Source organism: Silurus meridionalis, chromosome 15 (genome assembly GCF_014805685.1).
Source record: "Silurus meridionalis isolate SWU-2019-XX chromosome 15, ASM1480568v1, whole genome shotgun sequence".
NCBI lineage: Eukaryota > Metazoa > Chordata > Actinopteri > Siluriformes > Siluridae > Silurus > Silurus meridionalis.
The window spans coordinates 14835734-14862634 of NC_060898.1; the positions used below are offsets into that span (position 1 = coordinate 14835734).

The 26901-nt window shown below is 36.7% G+C and overlaps 2 protein-coding genes across 4 annotated transcripts in view; both read right to left on the bottom strand.

Annotated features, from left to right (window-relative positions):
* Positions 1-15249, bottom strand: part of myo5b (myosin VB) — a 69279-nt gene extending 54030 nt beyond the window's left edge. The window contains exon 1 of one of the 3 annotated variants that reach the window (XM_046867223.1): positions 15020-15249. In XM_046867223.1, the coding sequence (XP_046723179.1) occupies positions 15020-15049 (30 nt within the window). In that variant the 5' untranslated portion in view covers positions 15050-15249. Of the gene's footprint in view, positions 1-12518; positions 12991-15019 lie in introns of those variants that run through there. The other 2 variants (XM_046867221.1, XM_046867222.1) reach the window with 2 other exon arrangements.
* Positions 15250-15734: 485 nt separating this feature from the next.
* On the bottom strand, positions 15735-26275 carry cfap53 (cilia and flagella associated protein 53). Its single transcript, XM_046867212.1, has 8 exons — positions 26119-26275; positions 22788-23017; positions 22526-22699; positions 20756-21059; positions 20342-20560; positions 19938-20154; positions 18533-18635; positions 15735-16221 (listed from the first exon to the last, which is right to left on the bottom strand). The coding sequence occupies exons 1-8, from the start codon at positions 26188-26190 to the stop codon at positions 15996-15998; spliced, it is 1545 nt and encodes a 514-aa protein (XP_046723168.1). The 5' UTR covers positions 26191-26275; the 3' UTR covers positions 15735-15995.
* Between the last annotated feature and the right edge of the window lie 626 nt (positions 26276-26901).

Below are 26901 nucleotides of genomic sequence, written 5' to 3' on the forward strand. Positions count from 1 at the left end.
TCTCGGTTCCATCTGGACGTGTTCTCTTCGTGTCCTTTTTTTATGTTTTAAGTGCTCTCTCTCTCTCCTACTACATTGTTTGAGTGAAGATAATCAAATGAGCGTTTCCTTTTAAGGAAATGCTGAACAGGAGGAGGAAGTGAGAACAGGTCGAATAGTGAAATGAGCTCTTCTGAGCTTGTCGCCGCCTTCTGAGAAACTTTAAATGGTGATGATTATTGCAATTCAGCGATATTTCTTATATATTTCTGCTTTGAAAAAAAGAAAAAAAAAATTATAAAAAAAAAACAAACAAAAAAGAATTACTCCTTGAATGTTTCGAGAAGAAAGTTTGGAAATTTGGGCTTATCGTGAATTTCCAGATCTAGTGTCCTAAAAAGCATCGAGCTTTCCAAAGCACGTAGGTATGAAGTTCTGAAGACGAAACTGGGCAAGTTAAAATAAGAGCTAGGCAACACCTATATTACCCTGTGTGTATATTACACCATGTTACATGCAAATTGCCCTCAGTGAGGGCATCAGCTTATTTGCTTTGTAAAATACATTCTCGAAACTGCACCAGGAGAGTTTTTTTCAAAACTCCCTAACCCTTTACCCTAAACCTAGATACTGTACCAGCACAGCACAGCACAGCGCAGCACAGCGCAGCACAGCACAGCGCAGCGCAGCGCAGCGCAGCACAGCACAGCGCAGCACAGCACAGCGCAGCACAGCACAGCACAGCGCACAGCACAGCACAGCACAGCACAGCACAGCGCACAGCACAGCACAGCACAGCCACATCCTCGAAACAAATTCAAACTACGAATAATATCCACTTCATCCTTTTCCCAATCCATATTACCGTCGAACACGCATACAGCCTTGTTGTGGTTTGTTAAAATATTCCGATGACACACGTCAGGCTTGGCACAAAAAAAATATAATAATAATAATAATATTCTATCAGGATCACAGAAAACCACTTTGAACCACATTTCCTGCACACTAGCTGGCGAAGTAACAAAACAACAGATCGTTCATTTACACATGTATATGCTTCTGATAGTCACAATTTCAGCTTCATTCAAATTAGTTACAGAATAGATCAAAAATTGGGTTTAGCGTCAAAATAAAAGCATCGAAACGGATGATTTAAAGATCTCACGTCCGATTTTAAGTCGATAACTGCGCAAAGGGTGACCTTGGTTTCACCTTTTGTATGACATAAATAAATACATTTGCTGACATTCTAAAAAAAGTCCTTTGTGGTTGAAAAGCGTACACACAACCAGCATAAACAAATGCAGACGACATCATCTTTAACCAGAGCTGTTTAACCAGAACTCAATTTGATCTTTAAAATCAGTAGTCAAAAAAAATAATACAAATAAAACAAATACACGCCTCAGCAAACTTTTCCGTCGAACCCAATTTTACACTATTTACTCACTTTCACATACATTCACACTACTACTGTGCTTAATATTAATATTTCTACGCTTTTATAACAGCTCTAGCACTAAAATATAAATAGCTAGTCCCCAAAGTTACGACGGAGATGCGTTCTGGGGGCACCACCGTAACTTGAAAATATTTCGAGACATGGCCTAGCATGACCTAGAGTCTTTAAGAATGATCAGTATGGGGTATTATACTGCAGCTTGGTAATAATCTAACAAATTACACTGCGTAATTCAGCAAAACGGAGCGATTTACACTAAGGTAATGTATAAACTAGACGCTATATATGAACGTAGCAGTGGCTTTATTAAAATTTATTTTATTTTAAAACAGTTGCCTTATCGCTATCTTAAGATCGAAAAAAACGTAAAGTCGGACCATCGTAACCCGAGGACCGTCTGTATAAAGGTCGCTTGTCATGACACAGGTGAAATATTTGTTGATTTTTGTTCGGTCGAGTAGAAATACACACTGACTGGCAGCTTGATGTATATGTAATAACGGTTTCAACGTGATTTTGAATTGTACTCGATGCAGAGAAATGTTCCGAACATCAGCACTTTTGGAATGGTTCTTGTCCGACCGATGAACTGGAACTAAATGGGTTGTCTGAACGCTCTATTTTGTTTGGCTGGAAAGTGTACAATCAAACAAGTGAATGCACAGGAAGTTCTAGTCAGTCTGATCACCGTTCTATATCATTGCACTACTTAAGTATCATAGTAAAGCAGGTAATTCTATTTCTCTCTCTCACACACACACACACACACACACACACACACACACACACACACACACACACACACACACACACACACACTATAGGGACAAACGCATTGGGATTCCTGACATTTCCAGCCATACGGTGCATCCGGAAAGTATTCACAGCGCTTCACTTTATTCACATTTTGTTACAGCTTTATTCAAAAATGGATTAAATTGATCATTTTTCCAAAAATTCAGGAGACATACATTTCTAGCTCATACTTCATCTGGCTATATGTGTTCTTGTCAGGACATTTCGCTACTATGTAGTTCTAATGACTAGACTTTAGTTCTTTGTCCTCGTATATGTTTGGCATCTTTGGGATCTCGAGCTTTAAGCTACGCTGCCTCATACCTGTGGAATTAATTTCCTCGTTTGAAAACGCATCTTTTCAGGCATGCATATTACTCACATTGTATTTGGTTGTATAGTTGTTTTTTTTGTATGTAAGGTGTCCTTGAGTGTGTCATGTAAAGCACTTATAAACAAATAAATGTATTATTATAAGTTTTATCTTGCCTGAACCATCTCTTTTACTGGTCTGTTTTACATGTACAAGTATCTGGACTTTATTACTGTATGAGTAATATTTTACTTTGTAATCAGCGACACTACAGAAAAGAAAACATGCTGTTCCGCTCTATGTTTGAGTGAATATACTGTATAAACTGTGTTATAGGGAAGTGTGAGCTCAGTGGTAGCGTGTTGGACTTTGAATTGGAAGGTCATGAGTTTAAATCCAGGCTGCCACTGTTGACCCTTGAGCAAAACACTCAACTGCTCAGATATACATGAGATCACTATACAGTAAGTTGCTCTGGATAAGACTATCTGCCAAATGCTGGAGATGTAAATGTGCTCCATGAGAACTTGTTGCAAGGCCACAAATGTAAACCCTATAGTTCTCCCCAAGTATATATGCTGCTCAGGAGGACTTTAACTGGAGTGATATTGTACTCAAGTAAAGGTACAGTGTACAGTGTCATTACTTTTGCTTTAAGGTTGACTTTCAGTGTGTGAGGAAATCACATTAGAAACCTTTTGTAAGTTTTGATGCAAACCTTTCATTGCATATTTAATGTAGTTTCAGCAGAAACTGATATCAAAGCCAAAATCTAAGCAACACCGCTCTCATCCAGTAACCTCTGACCTGCTCGACTGCGTCCACCATCTCTCAAGGTACAGGGAAAACATGCTTGAAGACTCTTCTCTGTTCTAGAACCTAGCTGATGGAGCAAAGTTTCACTGGTGATATTCAAACAATGACTAAAGCTTTATCTCCTTCAGAAAAACTTACATGACTGTTTCTGTCCATATTCCCTCCTAACAAAGTTTTTAGACTGATGGTGTTCTCAGTCTGTGACCTAATAATTAGATTTTTATTGTATTATAGAGATTTTGTATAGAGATATATTTCAGTATAAATATCAGTGCATGCCTAGAATTCATATTAAAGGTGTAGGACACAAGGGTAAAAATATATGGACAATCGTTTGTGGACACCTGACCATGAGATTTTTCCTTTTTGAATCTGTATGTCCATTCCACATTTATTGTGACTGTATAAGACTGTAGAAAGGACATTTACTTATAATCGTACATTCATGTTAGTTACCGCACTCCGGTGTTTTGTATTGTTTTAAAGACTATAATCACATTCTTGATATCACCCAAATGAGGATGGGTTCCCTTTTTAAGTCTGGTTTCTCTCAAGGTTTCTTCCTCATAACATCTAAGGGAGTTTTTCCTTGCCACAGTCGCCATGGCTGCTCAACAGGGATAAACACATATTGCTCACCTTAACACTTAAATTCTATAAGCTGCTTTGAGACAATGTCCGTTGTGAAAAGCGCTTTAGAAATAAACTTGACTTATTCCCTGTTCGCTATTATAATAACCACCACTCTTCTGGGAAGAAGTTCCATTTGATTCTGGAGTGTTGAGATTTGCACTCATTCAGTCACTTAAGTGTTAGTAAAGTCATTTAAAAAGATGTGGTCAGAGCTCTAAACCAGGCCATGAAAGACCTTCCATTCCAGCCCATATCTTAATGAGCTGGATTTGTGCTCAAGATCACTGCCATGCTGGAACAGGTTTTGGGTCTCCTAGTTCAAGGGAAGGCATCAAAGACCCGGTTGTGCGCTTTCAATGTTGTGGTAACAGTTTGGGGAAAAAACACATATTGATGGAAAAAAATCATCAGGTGACTCCCAGCGTCACTAACTAGTCCTTCAGTCAGGGGCATCGCATTCGAAAGGAGTTTCTCTCTATTGACGCAAACCGAAACGCATCCTACGTAGCTTTAAATAACTCATTTGCTTTTGTGGAAAAACAAAAAAAAAATGCTATTGTGAATTCGCAACAAAACATGGTGACTTGTATCATAAATAAAGTAGAAGAAAAGCAGTTGATGGCATGCAAACTTGTTTTACTGGTCTTTTGTGGGGGTTTTATTGTCTGTGAACTGCTGCTGCTGTGTTCGGATACCAGCTGGTAATCTTACTATCAAAATATTTTTGTCATAGTCATGTCCTGGTTTCTAAATAGAGTCTGGAATACTATTAGATGAGGAGAAGGTGGTAGAGGTTGTTTTTTGTGTTTGAAGATCTGTGCTGTAGGTTGGAAATACGACGGACACTAAATACTCCTCGGGCCACACCCAGCACAGCGTGAACCACGATAACTCCATGTTGAAAGAGCCAGGGTGTGTCTCTCTATCCAGGAATAACTTGCTGGTGAAACTTGGTATAAGCGCCCTGACAAGGAAGTGCTGCTTGTGCACTAATTCCCATCTGTAGCTCCTCGTTGAATGTACTCTGACCTTCACAGGACGTGACCTTTCACAATTTGTAATGGAGTCTAGAACGTCTAGGGTCAATAAACGCCGAGGTACACGATTTTCTTAAAGGCATGAGGAGCAATTTATTTACGGGAAAATTATGTCAAATATTTATTTATTCCCCTCACTGCACTACTCATTTCCTGAACTGATAGGTAGAGTCGATATTCCATTTTTTTATATACATTCTATAGACAAAAGTTTGTGGAAACCTGACCATTTTGTGGTCCACAATTCCCTTTTGCAGTGATCATAACTTCCACTCTTCTGCGAGGGTATTCCATTAGATTTTGGAGTGTGTTTGTGGAGGTTTGTGTTCATTCAGCCACAAAGGTTTTAGTCAAGTCAGGCACTGATGTAGTTTGCAGTCAGCGTTCCAATTCTTCCCAAAGGTGTTTAATAGGGTTGAGGTCAAAGCTCTAGAGCAGGCCATTCAAGATCTTCCACTCCAACCCATTCAATTTTTTTATTTTATTGTAAATTATATTGGAATTTTTATTTTAATACAATAATTTATTATTTACATTTATCATTTATTACATTACAAATTTTCATTTCTATTCTAAAAGTGTTGCCAGTTATATTTTTATTAGGTTTTTTTCTATTTCATGAACATTACACTACATGTCCTATAGTGTACGACTTCGGTGCGTTCAGATTTTCCACTTGGTCTTCAGGAGGAATATTTGGAACCGCTTGTGAAATGGTGGGCCACAAAAGGTGATCATCAATTTTTTTCCTCACATCACCCTGTTGTTAATTAGTTTCCTCTCCCAGCATGTCAGAAACAAAAGTGTTATATTCCTGACATACTGCACAGTCTATAAACAATAACTAAGGCATTTTCCTGCAGTTCCTGCACAACAACTCGGCTTCAAGCACCTTAAGCGTATTTCCAGTCCCTGTGGTGCAACGCTGACGCAGGATTTGCTGAAGCATTCATTCAAGGAATTCCCACACCTCCTGTTATTCCCAAAATAACAGATCAATGGAAATATTTCGTGTTCGTGTTTTTGGCTCGTTTTCGGATGAAGAACTTCAGCCTCGGTAAGCGAGGACTTGATCATGCTGGATTTACGTCATGAAAAGACAAAACACTTGTGATTATTAGATTTTCTTGAGTGTGGAAGGATTTAATTCAGTGCTGGTTAAAAGTGCAGCGTTAAATCGAGTGTGGTGTTTTGGGAATAGTGTCCGGGGGCCTGATGGTGGGGCCTGAGGTGAGTGTGGTAACTGTAGCCGGGGGTTGGGGAGGGGAAAAGACACACACACACACACACACACACACACACACACACACACACACACACACACACGCCTTGCTCTGATCTCCACTCCCCTCAGACCTATTCGTTTATCTGCCCCAGGCTGTGCATCGGGGGTCGTTTTACCCACTCAGGAGGTAGTTTGCTTTTCTTTCTTCCTCTGCCTCCCCCTTTCTCTCTCCCCCCAACAAAGCCGTCTGTTCTGCAGATTCAATGCTTCCACAAAAGGATGAGGTTTTGACTTATCAAAAGGGTCTTTAGTTATATGTAATGTAATGCGACAGCATCTGTGTGTGTGTGTGTGTGTGTGTGTGTGTGTGTGTGTGTGTGTGTGTGTGTTTACAACAATTAAAAATTCTCTCCGTAAAAATATATTAAGCTCATAAAAATGTCATTCATTATTAAAATATAGCTTTAATAGCATACTCTTACTTTTAACACCCTTTGCTGGAGTAATATACAGTGAGGAAAATAAGTATTTGAACACCCTGCTATTTTGCAAGTTCTCCCACTTAGAAATCATGGAGGGGTCTGAAATTGTCATCGTAGGTGCATGTCCACTGTGAGAGACATAATCAAAAAAAAAAAATTCTAAAATCACAATATATGATAACTATTTATTTGTATGATACAGCTGCAAATAAGTATTTGAACACCTGTCTATCAGCTAGAATTCTGACCCTCAAAGACCTGTTAGTCTGCCTTTAAAATGTCCACCTCCACTACATTTATTATCCTAAATTAGATGCACCTGTTTGAGGTTGTTAGCTGCATAAAGACACCTGTCCACCCCATACAATCAGTAAGAATCCAACTACTAACATGGCCAAGACCAAAGAGCTGTCCAAAGACACTAGAGACAAAATTGTACACCTCCACAAGGCTGGAAAGGGCTACGGGGACATTGCCAAGCAGCTTGGTGAAAAAAGGTCCACTGTTGGAGCAATCATTAGAAAATGGAAGAAGCTAAACATGACTGTCAATCTCCCTCGGACTGGGGCTCCATGCAAGATCTCACCTCGTGGGGTCTCAATGATCCTAAGGAAGGTGAGAAATCAGCCCAGAACTACACGGAGGAGCTGGTCAATGACCTGAAAAGAGCTGGGACCACCGTTTCCAAGGTTACTGTTGGTAATACACTAAGGCGTCATGGTTTGAAATCATGCATGGCACGGAAGGTTCCCCTGCTTAAACCAGCACATGTCCAGGCACGTCTTAAGTTTGCCAATGACCATTTGGATGATCCAGAGGAGTCATGGGAGAAAGTCATGTGGTCAGATGAGACCAAAATAGAACTTTTGGGTCATAATTCCACTAAGCGTGTTTGGAGGAAGAAGAATGATGAGTACCATCCCAAGAACACCATCCCTACTGTGAAGCATGGGGGTGGTAGCATCATGCTTTGGGGTGTTTTTCTGCACATGGGACAGGGCGACTGCACTGTATTAAGGAGAGGATGACCGGGGCCATGTATTGCGAGATTTTGGGGAACAACCTCCTTCCCTCAGTTAGAGCATTAAAGATGGGTCGAGGCTGGGTCTTCCAACATGACAATGACCCGAAGCACACAGCCAGGATAACCAAGGAGTGGCTCTGTAAGAAGCATATCAAGGTTCTGGCGTGGCCTAGCCAGTCTCAGACCTAAACCCAATAGAGAATCTTTGGAGGAGCTCAAACTCCGTGTTTCTCAGCGACAGGCCAGAAACCTGACTGATCTAGAGAAGATCTGTGTGGAGGAGTGGGCCAAAATCCCTCCTGCAGTGTGTGCAAACCTGGTGAAAATCTACAGGGAACGTTTGACCTCTGTAATTGCAAACAAAGGCTACTGTACCAAATATTAACATTGACTTTCTCAGGTGTTTAAATACTTATTTGCAGCTGTATTATACAAATAAATAGTTAAAAAATCATACATTGTGATTTCTGGATTTTTTTTTTTTTTTTTAGATTATGTCTCTCACAGTGGACATGCACCTACGATGACAATTTCAGACCCCTCCATGATTTCTAAGTGGGAGAACTTGCAAAATAGCAGGGTGTTCAAATACTTATTTTCCGCACTGTATATTTAGAGGATTTGTACTTTGACTTCGGTGTAGGATTGGTGATTGGTGTACTTCACCACCACTGCACCATTATATTCTTATTTCTCTAAACTCTGGTATATAACATGCAAACATGTAGAAAGGCAGTTCAGATCAGGTCACAAAACTGGTTAACTGGTAGCTACAAGCGTTCATTACTTGTTAGCAACAGTAGAATTGTTCCAGCAGTACAGGGTCTATCAGCTACATTAATATGGTGAAAAAGAAAATAAAGTCTCCATTTCTGCTCCGATTGTTCCTTTAACCTTCCACCATAAAGACCAGAAGGTATTAGGTTTAAATCCCATCTTATAACCCTCACCTGCTGCTGATAACCAGCTGGTCAGAGGCGAATTTCAGGATCCTGCGGATTAGCGTAGATTATGAGAAAACTAATTAATCAGCAAATAAGAACTGGATCAGCGGACAACGCAGCAGAAATAGAGATTATGAGCTTTTTTTATTATTTGGCAAAAAAAAAAAAAAAAGAGAGCTCATCAAAGAGGCTGGGTTTGTGTGATAAACGCAGGTAGAAATGAATCCAAACTTCTTTATAACCACATCATAAATGCAGAGGACATTTTGTCAGGTAGAGCGTGAGAGAGAGAGAGAGAGAGAGAGAGAGAGAGAGAGAGAGAGAGAGAGAGAGAGAGGAAAAAGAAGGTAATAACCTTTCATGACATTAAACCCTAACTAGCAAGAGTGAGAATGAGACAGAGGGAAAACAACCAAGAAGAACAGGCTTCTAAGAGATCGCAAGTTCGAAATCTTGATGACGGGAGTCAGAGAAGCTGACGAGACGACAAACATCTCTCTCTCCACTCTCAATCGCAGGAACACTAACGATTCATGGGTTTATGTGAGCTCATTTTATGCGGTAGAGAGCGGATAGAGTTTTCCTCTGACAGTGTGTAAGCCATTGCTGTTTAGAAGACAACAAATTGGGTACATTGTGTTTGGAGTTTTACGCCAGATAACACCAAAACCACGCTGAGGAACACTTGTGTGGAACATTCTCAGTTCTTTCCTTGGTTTAGTAAAAGCTACCTACAAATGACTGTAGTGACATTTAAATACAAACATCCATCGCTGCTGTAATTGCGCAAAGTTCGTTCATTTCGATGGGCAGTTTTGTTGCTATCACAAGCTGCATTTATTTATTTCAAGTGAAAGAATAAAAGTCTGTTTGGTGAAAGAGCAACCATTCAGAATAAATGTATATATGAATAGAGGAACAAATGGATTAATACATTTTCCGGGTCCTGTCATATGAGCAAAAAGGAGCTGTCTAAATAGATTTTTCTGAAATGTTACATAAGACGTCCGATATGTTAAAGCAACCTGAAATGTACAATATATTGTATTTATAATAAGCAGACATGCATTTTATGGACAAAAAATATTAGGATACTTGACTTTTCATGTGTGGAAACACTTTTGTAAAGGATGTCTTTAGATGCACTCCCATTAACTTTCCCCTTCACTTGAACTAGGAGACCCAAACTTGGTCCAGCATGGAACAGCTCCAGAGTGGAAAAGATCTTGAATGGCCTGCTATAGAGCTCTGACCTTTGGGATGAATTGAAAGACTAACTGCACCTCAGGCCTCCTCACCCTACATCAGTACCTGACTTTATTAACACCCTTGTGGCTGAATAACCGCACAAATCTCCACAATCACACTCGGAAATCTGGTGGAACAGCATCCTTCGAGGCGGAGGATATTATAGCAGGAAACGATGTGTGGATAAATGTGGATATTCAAAAAGCACATACAAATCTAATGGTCACGTGTCCACCTGCTGTTGTTCATGGAAAATGTTTTTTTAATTTGGAGTGACTATTAAACAATTTAAAAAAAGTGTCAATTATTCAGGGCCGTGATTAAGGAAACAGAAGCACAGGAATCAGAAAATGGCATCTTTCACTCAATATCTGGATGTTCACATAATATGCAATATACCCACAGCCAGAAATTTATCAGATCTAAAAACTCTAAATATAAATTTAATTATGATATTATGGATATTATGATTTAATGGGACACTGTTATTCGGTAGCAGGTCAATGAGACACGATGTCTTCTACACTGAACATGACTTTATATGGGCATCCCAAGCACCTGCACAACACACACCTGTGTTTAGCTCCGCCCCCCTCCTGGGCTTATAACACCTGTTTGTCTGCTCCTCTGTGTCCTGTTTATTTATTTATTGTCATTATTATCTATTTTACAAACTCGGCTGGTCTTCATTTGTGCATCATAAAATACAATTAATTCAAAGGGACTTGCTTTAAAACATGGCGCAATTAAAATCTATGATTTAAATACCAATTGAATCTTTTTAAATGATCTTGAAATTAACAAAATATTTTTTCCGCCCTATACCCTACTCTATTTCTGTACACGATGGGATTGTTGGATTTTTTTAATCTTGACTGGGCAGAATGTAGTAGAGATGTAGTATAATTTCCAATAAAGCACTTATTGTCCGGGACATTATCGTTTCTATAAGAACAGCTCATTCATGGATAACTGTACAAACACGATCTACATAATCTAAGCATAATTTTAAAAGGAGTGTCCAGTGTCAGCATTCTGAAAGTGATCCGTGTCCATTCAACAACATCAACACAATTGTACAGGTGGGCTTTTAATGCCGTTCATTTCAATTTTCCTTTCACTTAAACTAGAAAACTTCAAACATGCTCCAGCATGGCAATGCATAGAATGTACAGAACCTACAGTAAGCTCCATAACAATATGGTTTTCATCAGTTGAAGTAAAAGATCTTGAGTGGCCTGCTATAGATCTCTGACCTCAACCCTATTAAACTGGAATGCTGACAGCACCCCAGGCCTCCTCGCCCTACACCAATACCTTCCTTTCAGTACCAACCTTATTGCTGAATGAATCTCCACAAATCACAAGCACACTCTCAAATCTAGAACATCTTTCCAGAACACTGGAGGTGATTATAACAGCAAATTGGGACTGAATGTGAAAAGTGATGTTCAAAAAACAAATGCCAATCTTATGCTCAGGTGTCCACCGACATTTGTTCATATATTATAAATTATTGTGGTTCTGCGATCGCTTAAGAACTCAGTGGAGGAAACCATCGGTTTATGAAATACGGTTGTTCGTTCATATTGATTGCACCATGACTCAGGATATGTGAGTGTGCATGTGAATGTGCGTGTACATGTGTATGAGAATGAGCGTGCACATGTATGAGCGTGTGTGTGAGCATGCATGAGCGAGTGTAAGCGTGTACATGTGTGAGTGCATATACATGTGTATGAGCATGTGCATGATCGTATGTGCATTAGTGCATACACGTGTATGAGCATGTGCATGATCGTGTGTATGTGTTTACATGTGAATAAGTGTTTACGTGTATGAGCATGTGTGTGAGTGTTTTCCATGTGTACGAGCATGTGTATGAGTGTTTACGTGTATGAGCATGTGTATGAGTGTTTACATGTGTCTAAGTGTTTACATGTGTATGAGCATGTGTATGAGTGTTTACATGTGTATGAGCATGTGTATGAGTGTTTACATGTGTATGAGCATGTGTATAAGTGCATATAAATGTGCGTGTGTATGCACGTGTGCATGTGTATGAGTGTTTACATGTGTATGAGTGCATATAGATGTGTATTAGCGTGTGTATGCACATATGCGTATCTGTATGAGCAAATGTGTATGAGCGTGTGCATGTGTAAGTGCAGGCGCGTGCGTGTGCGTGTGCAGGTGACTGCGCGTGCACCACACCGAAACTGGCTCCAGAGTAACATCATCACCTGTGCACCTGTCCACAGCGTCCCTACTGGAATTACAATGATTTTTACGGAAGTGTTTATGGAAAACCTTTTTTTTTTTTTTTTTTAAACCGTGTAAAACATGTAACCACACTGCGTCTTACACACCGAATTAATAACCTATTAAAATCTTTTTCCAACACTTTATTATGGATAGTTCGGACTGCTGAAATTTAAAAAAGGCAGCTGTAACAAGTGCAGTCGCAATTTCTCTACGACAGCAATGATAAAGTTTCCAAATGCAGACATTTCTATAAAGGAAAAGTGAAGAAATAAAAAGCAGACACGACACTCACCTTGGTGTACAGTTCGTTCACTGACATGTTTTACGGTTCTGTTACAACATGCGCTTGTATTTTATGTATCCTTCCGTGTTGAAAACGTTTCCATTAAAGAGTAGAATCCCTATAAGACATGTCCCGTCACTATTTCTTGTCCCTACGCGCTCCTGGTTGTCCTAAAAAAAGTCCCGACGTGGTGATTTTAGATAGAGATCCAGTCAGATCTCGAGGACGGCGCTTGGGTTTAGCGTCTCCCGCTGACACTCGACTCTTCCAAGCAGGTGGCTCTTTCCATTTAGACTTCACAGTGGATAAGTCGGAGTTTTGTCTTTCCTCCAGAACTTTTCTATCCACAATGGAACAAACTCAGCAGGTACTATCACCAAACTCCCAGAATAACCAAGAGAAACCGGTTACAATAAAAGAAATAGACAAAAACTCTATATAGGTGTGTGTTCCTTTACTGTATCCTTAGACTCCACAAGGCTGAGTCTACCTGACCGATTCTATTGCGCCTCCTGCTGACCAATCAGCGCTCAGCAGAGCCCCATTTCCAACCAATCAGGAGAAGCGACATTATGACATCATCAGGTTATGAAATCACACTTTACATGTAAAACTGAAGTTTCACTCAAACTCGTTCAGTGAAAAAGAAACGTGAATTGTGTTAAACGCACAAATCATAAATATCTAAGTTTTATCATTTGCCATAACTAGCCTAGATACAATTCACGAGTTTTTAACAATTTCATATAAATTATTCATTGTAGGAACTCTATGTTTATATATTAATATGTAAATCAGTTCGTTGTAATAGTTCTCTCTCTCTCTCTCTCTCTCTCTCTCTCTCTCTCTCAGATATATATATATATATATATATATATATATATATATATATATATATATATATATATATATATAGTGTGTGTGTGTGTGTGTGTGTGTGTGTGTGTGTGTGTGTGTGTGTGTGTGTGTGTGTGTGTGTGTGTGTACGTAAGTTCTTACAATTAATCAATTATATAAAATTGTAAAAGCTAATACATTGTAAAATAAAATAATAAAAAATAATAAAAAGGAAATTGTATCTAGGCTAGTTATTATATAATCCAAGAAAGATGTTTATATACACCATATATATATATATATATATATATATATATATATATATATATATATATATATATATATATATATATATATATATTTATTATATGGTGTATATAAACATCTTATGAGATATATATATATATATATATATATATATATATATATATATATATATATATATATATATATATATATATATATATATATATATATATATTATGGGCACCATAAAACCCCATATATGTACACTCGTGTTTAGGTTACAATACACTTTTACCTATTTAAAACACAATTACCTGTTTACCATTTGGTTCTCTCTCAATACTAAATGGTTTCTGTGTAGTATAATTCTGAATCGTGGCATATGTATATATGTAATATAATATTAATATAATATTTATTTTATTATATTATGTAGTAAAGTTTGATTGCATTAAAAACAGAGCTTATAATGGCAGTCATCATTGATATCAAAAAAATCACCTGCATTATGTGTCAAATTAGTGTTCAATTTCTTTAAATACAATGGTTGTATTGTTTTGTGGGGGGTTTTAGGGCTTGGGGTACAATTTATTTTTATTTTTTTTGAGGGGGTCAAGAAATAATTATTTTTGCATTGATTCATTGATACCTTTGATTAATGGGGTCACTATTAAGCTATGCAATAACAATTAACAATATGTTTTTTTTTACTCTAATAGAGAGAAGTATTCATACCGACACCGTTGCGGTGTTTGCATGACAAATTCAGCCCAGAAATTCTGTTCCTAATACTTTACAATATTCAAACGTACAATATAAATTGCATATAACAGGATTAAAAAAAAGAGACAGTATCTATAAATCATTCTTTTACCACATCATTACATGGTATGGTAATAAACTTACCTATTGTCTGAATAAATATGAGAATGAGGAACACTGACACACACCATAATGCATTGACACATAAAATAGATATTAACACTTCATTTGCACATATTTTTCCCAGCTTTGTGAAGTTTCCTAAGAACGCTTCTTGTATGTGAGCTGTATCTCTTTAGCTTTGTAGTTGCTTCTCTAATCACATACCTACCTTGTCACTGTCTTTAGGGCTGTTGTGCACTACTTGCCAATCTTATAGTGTGTTTTATAAGTTTTAAAAGCTTATATGTTTTAGGTAATACTAGACAAAATAGTTCTTCATAGAAGGGATAATATACTGTATGTTTGGATTTGCTTAAAATAATTAAACAAGAACTTTTCTAGAATTTTTGTCTTTAGGATTTGTGCAAAAGAGAAACATAGTTGAAGAAAGCCTAATGTCAAAACATGAGCATGTGAAGAGTTTTACTACTGTTGTTTGTTAGAAATGATCACACAGCAAATCTAAACTTATGCAACAGAAAAGAGTTCACATGTAGATTTACCTTGACATAGAGCTCCTGGTCAGTCGTCATCCTGTCTTCACCTTTTTAAATAAAGATTAGAAAATCCACAAAAGTCCTGAAAAGTACTCGAACTGTTTCCTTCATCACATATTTAAAATTCGCAATACAAAATGCAGCCCAGAATGTCACGAACTTCAAGATGGGAGTGAACTGACTATGACAAACAGATACAAGTTAAAGCCTGCACATGCCTGAGTGGCGAAAAGACAGAAGACAGTAATGACATCAGACAAAACCGGTCCACTCCCAAACCACTCCTTCATCAGGTATCGGGTGTTGAGGTCTTTAGCATGCTTTGTCCAAGAATAGTCTAACCTAACCCAAACATTAAAAAAAAAAAGGTGTTACATGCACAGTAATCATTTGAGCAAGTATGCCATTGGATAAAAGTTTCCTCATCCAGTCATACTGCAATCCTGCATGTTTTTTCTTCAGTGCTTTCATGACTTCCAGCACAGAAGCAAGATCTAATCATAGATATCTTAGCATTTTCTCATTCTTCTTTTAAGAATCTGTGCATTCTGAGGAACCTGACTGTCCCATTGTAGATAATTGCATGCTGCTGTGATTGACACGAGCAAAGACAAAGATTTCTACAGAATACATGACATCATGAGCAGTGGTGCAATAATGCATTATTGAGAGAAAAAACGATGAACTTGTTGGAATGTTAAATCAACATCATCCAAACCCATAACATTAAAATAATTTGCTTTAATTATAAACTAGTCAGTCAAGTCAGACATGGTACAAGCTATGGGGCGATTTAAAACTAAACTTGGTTTAATCAAGAGCAAAAATAACACAGCAGAGGAAGATTTTTTGTTTTAATTTTGTGTTGTACATCTTAATCTCAATTCATAGATACTGTTTATTAGCCTATTAACTGTACCATATATTAATGGAGGAGGAGCTCACTGAGAATTATTATTTCCAATCATTTGAGCAGGTTTAGTTAAAATGTTGATTTAGCCCCTCTTTTTCTAAAAGGGTGAACTGCTGTGGTGTGTGACATTGGTCTGGACAGGATTTCCTGGACCTTCTGATCATATTTTTCCTGGTTCAGTCGATTCATTTCGGCCTCCCGATCAATCTCGGCCTGCTCGGCATCACACAGCTGCTGCTTGTGCAAAAGCTGAGCCAACAGATCAGCTTGATATTCATGACATGCCTCTCTAAAACTGTAAAACAAAAAATAGATGCTATTAATAAAAACACAATTTTCCACAAAAAAATTTTCATCAGCTATCAACTTTTTGGTTTTGCGCTGAAGCAATAATGTAATCAATCGTTTGATCAATCCCAATAATCATTAGACATTGACATGACAGATATGCTTGATCTCGTGAAGTGCAGGGACTGATGGGTATTGTAGTCCTGACAATTGAAAACATGTCTAGTTCCTCACTGATGAGACTTGCTCGTGTACAAGTTTGGGACAGAGAGAAACAGGCTTTCAGAACTTTATTCAAGTTGATGTTCTCCAGCTAAAGTCTATTTTTTTCCTGCAGAGCAACTCTGTATTACATCTGCTGGCTAGAGTAAGTGATGTTTACTGAATAGCTGAAATGAGAACAGTCAAATAATGTAATTTCACTTCAAACTAGATATTGCCTAGGCCATCAAAATTATATATGGCATTTGAACCTTTCATTCCAGATGAATTTTTCTATGCTGTTATATAATCTTCTACTAGATTTCAGAATATGTGTGAAAATTTGTATTGATTCAGTCACAATAGCATTAGCGGTGTCGAGCCTGGAGGCCTGAAGTGTGCTCCAGTTTATCCCAAAGCTGTTCATTTGGATTAAAGGGTCAGTTCTCTGTGTACAGGGATCCTACACATTTTCCATTTCAAAGTTCAATACTTTTCCAGACTCAAATATACAGACTTTCCTAAAGATTCTTATGACCAAATTCGAAATCTGAAATATTTATTAACACTATAAACACACTATAAACACACAAAACACTATAAAATGTGTTACGTTACAATCTCTGATGTATGTCAGGGTCAGAATCTCTAATGTTTTCCATGTGTTTCTGTCATGGCAACTGCTGCCTCACAACGTAACAACCAATCACAGCTGTGCAGATCTAGTTGTGGGATCTCAAAGATAGTAGCGCCGATCTTTCACCAGCGCTGAGAGTCTGCTCCTAACCCCACAAAAAAACCTTTTTGGCCATGTCCACCTTTTTGTTTGAAAACGCATATTTATCTTTGTTTTGACTGAAACGGCATTTGCAGTCAAAGAAAACGTGTAAATAAACGGTCGTCAGAACTGACGCAAGTGGAAACGTCTTATGTTTTACTCATGCGCAGTACAGGGATGTAAGCTTAATGTGGATGAGCAACTTTTGGGAAACGAGTGAAAACTAAATTGTGGGTTGAGTGTTTTTAGACAAAAACACCGTTTTCTAAATTTATCCAGATTAGTGTAGCTTTGTTCTATACAAATATTTTAGCAAATTCCTAATTTTAGATTTTAGAAAACCCAAAGGCGCAATAATATGGGAACACAAATGTTTTTCAATACGCAATGTTCTTTTTTTCATACTAATCCAGACCTGTAAATCACTCAAATCAAATTCCATACTTTTTCATACTTTTTTCTAAATGCATAGGAACCCTGTGTAGTAATCTTGAGTTATTTGACTACAACGTTGACAGAGCATATAGTCCCAGGCCTCTCTTTGTGTACAGTAGCATTGCGACGTTGGAACACATTTGGGCCTCTTAGTTCCATTAAAGGAAAATCTTAATGATACAACATACAAAGAAACCCTATACAATTGTATGCTTCCAACAATATGGCAGCACTTGAGGAAAAAGTAAGTGATTGGGTGCCCAATTACCTTAGAGCAGACAGTGTGGCTTAACAATGTTATGTGAAGCAAGTGCATCAACACTTGTACCTGTATTTACATTAAAGATTCTGAGGGAGATCGACTTGTATTACTTGTTAGCTACATTAGCCTCATGGCTCCAAGTAAAACAAACATCAGACACAAAACATGTCCTGGCTGATCAAAGGCATTAGTAGTGAGACGGACACTGGCCCTCATTTATCAACCTGCATACAAAACTTTTTTTTCTACACTAAATTACCTTCTTGTGTAAACCTCGATTAGGCTTTTAATGTCACATTTGAAATTATTTATTCATCTTAATTTTACACAAATGACACGACAATTTGTAATTTTATGTTAACATTCCAAACAGGTCAAATAAGGGATATATAAAAGGGGAAATATGACTTTTCTCAATTCAATTAGAGCGAAAGAAAGGGCACCCTATATACAGAGTATGGGTTTTTGTGTGGTAGTTGTTAACCAATAGATGAATATTTAGATGTAAAGTCGATTGTAATGCATTTTGGCGCATTGTGTGCATGTGATTTTTAACTAAATGTGTCCTGTAATAAGAAGAGCAGAGAAAATCTGACAGGAAGAGAGAAAAAATTAGCAAAAGGTGATCGCTTTAATGCCTACCGTTTTTTTTCCTGTTCGTCCAGCAGCTTGTTCTCCTGGATGGTTCTACTCAGCTCATCTCTCTCCTGAGCCAGTTCAGCCTGTTTCTGGGCATTCCTCTGTACTGATAGAATAAAAGAAAAAAAAGAATGAAAGTAAAAACCATTATTGTCTTTACATTTTCACATGTACTGAGCACTTGAGAAAACATGGCCCTATTACTACAAATGCAAATAAAACAGTTCTGCATAGACTTACTTAGAAAATACTGTACACTTTTTTAAATACTATTTAGAAAATAAAAATATTTACTTAGCCCTCTTTGTATTTGGTTTTTCATTTTATTTTTTGATTTTCTTCTCATTTATTTTCTACATTTTGGAATACAACACCACAATACAAATTATGTTCATTTGCCAATTACATTTTTACAACCCTGTTACTGGTTTAAAAAATATATGCAGGCCAGCCAGTACTGGAGTTGAGACATAATAATGACAAGCAAACAATTTGGTGAGATTTTTTTTTTTTTTTTAACTGTGGGTAACAAAAATTTGTCACTAAAACCTTTTTAAATCATCATGATTTTTTAATCAAGTAAATTTTCTAATAACCAGTTTATTTTGTAAATCTGTTACATTCATGTGTGTGCTTATCGTATTGCATTCATCTTTACGCTTATATTTCATATCTCACAATTTACTGATTATTACACTTTTTTCCCATGAAGAGTTTAAACAGTGTTTAGCCACACCTTTAAAATACTCCAGAGACTTTATAATGCCTTTCAAGAACAATAAAAAGTTATTACAGTGATTTGTAAATGCCAGTCACCTGTACAGTCATACACAACATATAGTGTGATTTCTTTTTTATTATTTTCATTAAAGACATTTTCATTTTTTAATGTCAATTTGTACTGGGTTTTTTGGACAATAATTGCCATGTGGCCATAGTATTTAGATCAAAGGTTATCAGACTGGGTGATGTATTAAAAATTTTGTTATTTTGACTATTATTTATCTTTATTTTATTGTATTATTATTATGTAGTATTATTAATTTAGTTTATTTTATTTTATACCACCATTATTAAACTTAATTAAAATAATGTTAACGTTTGCATAATTCACTGGTTTAACTTGTTCCATGAATTGATTGGGTTTAATCCAAACCTAAAAAAAAAAAAATTATAATGAATCTACAGATAAGTTTATCTTTGACCTGCAAAAATATAGTACATATTTACATAAGTACAAAGGTTCCTGGCTGCAATTTTTTAACACAGCTAGGAAATAGGTACTAGGATATTGGTACTAGGATATAAGTACATGTATCCTGTACCTCTTGTGGTGCTAATCCTTGTTATAGTGGTTACCAATTGGACTGTTACAAGTCAAAAGTCAAGCATATAGTATGTTCCTTACACTTTTCCTGAATTTGTAAATGCCGTGTATCCAGGACGTCTTTCATAAGCCGGTCTCTGGCTTCCTTCACCAGACGGTTTTGCTCCGCTCGGCGGTTGCATGTCTGCTGCAGGTCAGCCTCGATCATCTGCTCCATCTCTGCTTCTTGCTGTTTTTGCTCCTTCAGCTGTTGGGCCAGGTATTGCCGATACCTTAACTGTTCCTCACGCAACTCCAACTGTTCAACACAAAACAATTTAGTTCAATAGTCCACAATGCTCTATAATCTCTCCTAGCTGCAGCTTAACTGAAATGAGCTGATACTTTGACACTATTCAGCTGCTTGTGTTTCTGTCTTTACCCTAAAGCTACAGTCTGGGTTCCTGTATGGTTTTAGAAAGTTTCCAGAATTCTTTGCGTCTAACCTTTCTCAGAGCCTCTTCTTTTTTCTCGTTATCAGTCTGTGCAAGCAGTTGCTCCAGGATGCTCATGTCCAGCTCCAGATCCTCCTGCTGTTCCCGTGCCAGACGCTTCATTTTCAGGCGCAGTGAGGTGTCTAGCTGCCTGTGCCGTTTCTTCTGATTCTGGAGCTTCAGTCTGTTCTCCCGCTGCTCTTCCAGATGCATTATCTCCCGCTGATTTCGCTGAAGAAAACATGCATTATAAGCAAAGAATCAACAAGACACAGATGACTTCAATGATAGACATTATTTCCCCTTACTTCATATGTAACATTTAAGAAATAAAACAATTTTGCTGTTATAGGAAAATAATCAATGATAGAGTGGTGTCATGGTGTTCAACATGTGACTGAGTCCCCGCTACTTAACACAGCCTACCATTAACTGAGCCTCTTCATTTTTTAGTTGTTTTTCCTGCAACCTATGTTGCTCTGCAGCCTCCATCTGACTGTGCAGGAAAGCAAGCTGCTCTAAGTTTTTCTCTCTCTGACTCTGAGCATGCAGGTCCTCATATCGCTCTTTGGCCAGACGATCTTCTTCCCAAAGTTGTGCATACTTCATTTCTTCCTCCAGCTGCATTTGATGCTCCTCTTGACGCGTTTGGATCTGTGCTGCACGCTCTGTGTAGACCTCTTCCAGTTGCCGGCGCGTGTTAAAAGCTCGCACCTCCTGACTCTGCTCTCTATTACCCATAACACAAATAAAAAACAGTATGGGAATCACAGCAAAAGTAAAAGTACCAGCAGTCTAAATTTTCACACAAACTTGTACTATTTAAGCTTTTAAAAACTGGCAGTCATACTGGATATTCACCATTATCAAAAAAAATATTAATTCTGAAGGGATTATTAATATTATTAATATTATTTTTTTTTTAGTCTGAACTGCTTATTAAAAGATTAACTCTTAAAGGCACCTATTCACAAAATCAGATTTTTTTAATTGATCATAATTTCGCCATCTTTCTAGATCGTTTCCAAGGATTAATTTGTGCAGTAGTATCTTTGAAGAACGTTCTGTCTTCTGTTTTTACTGGAAAGCACATTCTAATATTTACAACATCAGAAGCATAAAAGGTGATAGACATATTTACACCCTATTTACAGAAGATTCCATCTAAAAGGCATCTTCTTGTAGTATTTACAATATTAGAGGTCTCAACGGGTAATTATTTTGATCATATATTTACTATTTTTCTAGGAAATTCCATCTGAACGACCCATTTTGTAGAATTTCAAAAGTCACATGTCTAAAGTGGTAGCTTTCAGTATCTTTTTTAGAAGATTCCATCTGGAAAGTCCAGTCTTGTCTTAACTGGTAGTCCCATTTGTGTAATATTTCCAGTTTCAGATGTCTAAAATGGTATGTATATGTTCATTATCTTTCTTAGTTAACTCTTGCAGTATTTACATCAAACGTTTAGATTGGTAGTCATACCTTTTTTTTAATTATTTTCTAGAAGATTTAATCTAGAAAGCTAGTCATATGGTCATATGGTAGTCCTATGGTCACTGTGTTTCTTAAATATATTCCATCTGAAGGACCAGTTTTTGTAATATTTCCAGCATTCTTGAGTTACACAATGATTTGCAGTATGGCTCAACATATAGCAATTTGTTTAGTGGGGGGATACAAAAATAATATGAGAGTATTTTGATACTATGAGAGATAATATGAAAGTTTAATTGTAAACCTGACCCTAATATTATAAACCTAACAGTTGTCAAAGTCTGTTGACACTGATGCCACATTTACCGTGCCTTAACATTGTCTGTACCATGACTTAACAAGTAAGTGCTAGATTTTAAATCATTAGCCCCAGTTATTATATAGCTTATGCTAGTTGTCAATGTTTTCCAGTTGCCTAGCTACTGTCCTCATGACTGTAACTACAACCACAGGTTCCAATTACTGTGAGGAACAAAGTCATTCATTTCATGATGTAGCTATGACTGTTTTTAGCCCTGTTATTTCTTATATAATCTAATGCTACAAATAATTAATGTGTTCTTTGTTCTAACAAGTGTCATATTCTTGCTAGCACTTAAATGAAGGTTAAAAAAAACTTCCAACTCGTGCAACTTTTTTGTTCTCTCAGTACTGATGCACAACCGTATTCTCAACCAGATACCTGGTTGCTGTTATTACCTGACGAGTTGATCAAATTTCTCAGCAACCACCTTCTGCCTCTCACTCTCTCTTTTCTCCTGCAGAAACTTTGCTCTCTCACGCATCCTTGCTTGGTTTTCAAGTATGGTGTTTTTCTTTGTCTGCAACTCTCGCAACAGTTCTCTCTCCTCAGATTCAAGTAGGTTATGCAGCCTGTCAAAGAATCAAAGAAAGAGATGGATGGACCAAACCAATAATACACATTCTATTACAAAATGTGTAAAAGAAACAGGGTGGGTACCTTTTCCTCCTCTCGTCGATGCTCATCTCATACTGTTCCATTGCCTTGTGGACACGCTGTTTAATAGTGGCTGACACCATCTTCTTCTCTGTGTTTTTTTCCCAGCGCATTCTAATATTGCAGGCACTTTGGTCCTTGGTAAAGTCCAGCAAAGTGTTTCGAGCAGTATCTTGTTTCCTTCGTTCCATGTTGAAGTAATCCATGGTTCTGGATAATGGCTTTCTGGCTTGCTAAGTATATGAACGATAAACGAAAATGTCAGTGAAAGACCTTGTGTCGCAAAAAAAGCCAAACATATTTCTAACATTCACTTTTTAAAAACACGACTAAGAGGATGCAGTGTAGTGGCTTTTGAACCTATATTTCCATTTACTAATTCAGTTGTTCCTCTTTAGTTATCCCCACTCGATTGTTAACTAGAGAACTGTAAACTACATTAAATCATTTAAATATCATTAATTTATAGATAAATGTCCAAATGGACATTAAACCATATATACATATGGACCATCTGACCCATATGTGTTTTTTCCCCAATCTATTGCCACAAAATTAATATAAGATGTGTGTAGTCTTTAAATACTGTATTCCCTTCACTAAAAATAAGAGGCCCAAACATCCTAAAACATGGATCCCAATGAAGACATGGTTCACCAAGGTAGATGTAGAATAACTTATGTGTCCTATACATCTATAGCCCTGACCCCAACCAAAATCTTTGAGATGACCTGAAACACCAACAACATGTCAAGCTTCAGTGCCTGACTGCAGTAAAGCACTAAAGATGGATGAATTATTAAATCCCCACAGCCACAAAATCTAGTGGAAAGTTTACCCAGAAGACTATTGTGCAGAGTATCTGAGGGATCTTAAAAAGTCTTAAATTTGCTGTTCCGGGTCTTAAATAATTTAAAACAGGTCTTAATTTTCCGATGTCTATGTAACGCTCACTCTAATGCTCCTCGAAATGCTCCAGCGGCATTTTGGAATGTTTTTGTTTGTTTGTCTCCGTGGTGTTGTAGTTCTATCTTTCGCTAGTCCAAATATAATTTGCTGTATTATGACCACAAATGCTTTCTGTTATTGGTGCGAATCTCTCTTGGATTGTACCACCGACATACACAGATTTTGTTTTTCAGCTGTGGGGAAGTGCAAGTTTAGCGAAACTTGGCATAAAAAAAATTAATTTAGGGCTTGGTTGAGGCCAGTTGTTAACAATGTATATGTTTAGGTCATTTTAATGTAACTAAAATTGTCCTAAAAAGTCTTAAATGTGACTTTGTTTTGTGTGAAACCTGCAGAAACCCTGCATAACTGCAAAAGGAAAATACTTTATACTCTAAAATGGTACTGCGTGTTTAAAAAGCTCATAAAGGTATATAGTAGAAGAAAATGTGAATAAATAAATAAACTAACAAACAAAAATGTAATAAGAAGTCAAGTCTGGAAGGGGTAAATATAATGTAAGATCCAAAAGAGTTTTTTTGGATGAAATGTAATGAATTAAGTAAAAGTAAATCAAAGCAACTTTGCATTTTGTTAACTAAAATGTTACGAAACAAATAAATAAATAGAACAACAATAAATGATCAAAAAACCATCTCCGTACATGACAAGGTCAAAACCGGCCAACAGAGAGCACACAACATGATCAGGACCTCCGCACATCCCATTTACAAACTGTGTAACCTTCTTTTATGCAGAAGGAGATACAGGAACATTCACACCAAAAACCACCAGGTTCAGAATCAGCTTTTTCCATTACCCATCACACTGCTAGGACACTGGCAGCTCGTTAATACATTACTGATTTTACTGCCAGAAATCATCATGCAGTTCAACTCCAACCTGTACTGTATCATTTATATATAATTATACTGTATATCATTGTGAATTTATAGCAAATCCCAGATTGTCTACTATATATATTTACACCATCTGTATATCTGTATATGATTGGCCTCAAATTTTATTCTGCAGAAGGAGAACGACCCCAAACATACAGCCAATTTTTATTAAAAACCATTTTCAGCTTAGAGAAGAACAAGGAGCACTGGAAGCAAAGATTTCAGAACCCCACAGAGCCCTGATCACAACTTTATCAAATCTGTCTGGGATTAGATGAAGAGATTTGAAGCAGCCTGCATCTACAGAAGATCTGTGGTTAGTTCTCCAAGACGTTTGGAACGACCGAGCTGCGAAGTTCCTTTGAAACACTGTGTGCAAATGTACAGAGAAGAATTTATACTGTTTTGCATAAATGTATAGAAAATATAGATTTGATTTGGATTTCTCTTTTGTTCATTTATTTTCGTTTCTGTTCAGTAATAAAAAGAAACTTCTAAGAACTTCTTACTTATTAAGCATTTTTTCAATCCTGCCTAAAACTTTTGCACAGTTTTCTCTCTCTCTCTCTTTCTTTCTTTCTCTCTCTCTCTCTCTCTCTCTCTCTCTCTCTCTCTCTCTCTTTATATTTATATACAGTGGTGTAAAAAAGTGTTTGCCCCTTTCTGATTTTTTTTTTTTTTTTTGCATGTTTGTCACACTTTAATGTTTCGGATCATCAAACAAATTAAAATATTAGTAAAAGATAACACAAGTGGACACAACATGCAGTTTTTAACTGAAGGTTACTGAAGTTTTATTATTGAGGGAAATCAAAATCCAAAACTATATGGCCCTGTGTTAAAAAGTGTTTGTTAAAACTGTGGTTAATAACACCAGAGTTTAATTTCTCCAGCCACACCCAGGCCTGATTACTGCCAAACCTGTTCACAATCAAAAAATTCTCTTAAATAGGACCTGCCTGACAAAGTGAAGTAGACCAAAAGATCCTCAAAAGCTAGACGTCATGCCGAGATCCACAGAAATTCAGAAACAAACAAATAAGAAAGATCCACACTTTCACATCCACACTTTTTCACATCAGTGTATACAAAACTGCATTTTGTTGCTGTGTACTATGAAATGACAATAAAGTTGTATCTCTGAGTATATTGTGGTTTGATCTGTCTATATAGTGAAACCATTTCTCTTATAAATGTGTAATTTTTAAATTCAGCTGATGAATCATATTCCTTTACAGTTATGTCCCAAAAAAGACTTGCATGTCATGAAGATCAAGTTTTAATTTATTAATAATGTAAAAACACAGTTTAGTATTTTTTTTCTTTTCAGGCAAATATAACATTCTCCCAAACTATCTAACAATTTCTTATTTATGTGTGTTATATATATATATATATATATATATATATATATATATATATATATATATATATATACAATTTTTTTTTTTTTTTTTTTTTTTGCAATTTGTATTTTGTCCTACCACTGCCAATGAGTGAGGTGTATTTCCATTCACTTCCCGACACTGAGCTTTGCTTCTTCCTCCAACCAGCATGTCTGCGTCAAGACTTCGTTCCTTAGTTTAGAAGAAGCTGAAATGACAAACAAACAAACGAAAAAACCCCATTACATATTAATCATCTCTTGTGTACGGAAATGTTGCCACAGTAACTCATTGTGACGTCATACACCAGCCCGCTATCTGTAATCATACTTTGAGCACTACATCTTTTTTAGTCTAAATAGAAAAAAAGCGTAATTTAATATATAATATGAAAACACATTGAAAATAAAAATAAAAAATAAAACGTTAAAATATTCTTTACATTTACTTTACTCAAATCTGCAGCTGCGCGTTCACGCGCTTTGTTTCTTTATTTCTTTGTGTCAAAATAAGAGTCATTATTTAAAAACGAATAATGGTTGATTTGGGGTTTAGTTTTTATTTATTTGTTATCGGAATAGTACTCTGGATTACAATTATAGTAATAGAATTATATAATTAGAAATGGTATACTTATTAGTTGCGACAGCTTTAACCCTTCATATGTTCATGGTGGATGCAGAGCTCAGTTTCAGAAAACACTGGATAGGATTAATGCACTTTTTCTAAAAGGTTATCTTTTTTTTTTATAGCAATACCAAATACATAAAAACACGATCTCCAACAAACAACAAACTTATTTTGAAAAGTGCAATTGTTAATTTAATAAAGCTTCATAAAGATTTTGTAGTGCACTCATCATTCGACTGCATAAATAATCTC

Bases quoted from the DNA above. Each gene is read 5' to 3' on its own strand.
- cfap53 (XM_046867212.1), bottom strand. From the start codon at position 26,190: ATGCTGGTTGGAGGAAGAAGCAAAGCTCAGTGTCGGGAAGTGAATGGA. The intron at 20,561-20,755 runs GTAGGCTGTGTT...TGTTTTCTTCAG, and splicing joins ATGAAGAGGCTCAGTTAATG to CGAAATCAGCGGGAGATAAT. The intron at 18,636-19,937 runs GTAAGGAACATA...TTATTCTATCAG, and splicing joins TTTACAAATTCAGGAAAAGT to TACAGAGGAATGCCCAGAAA.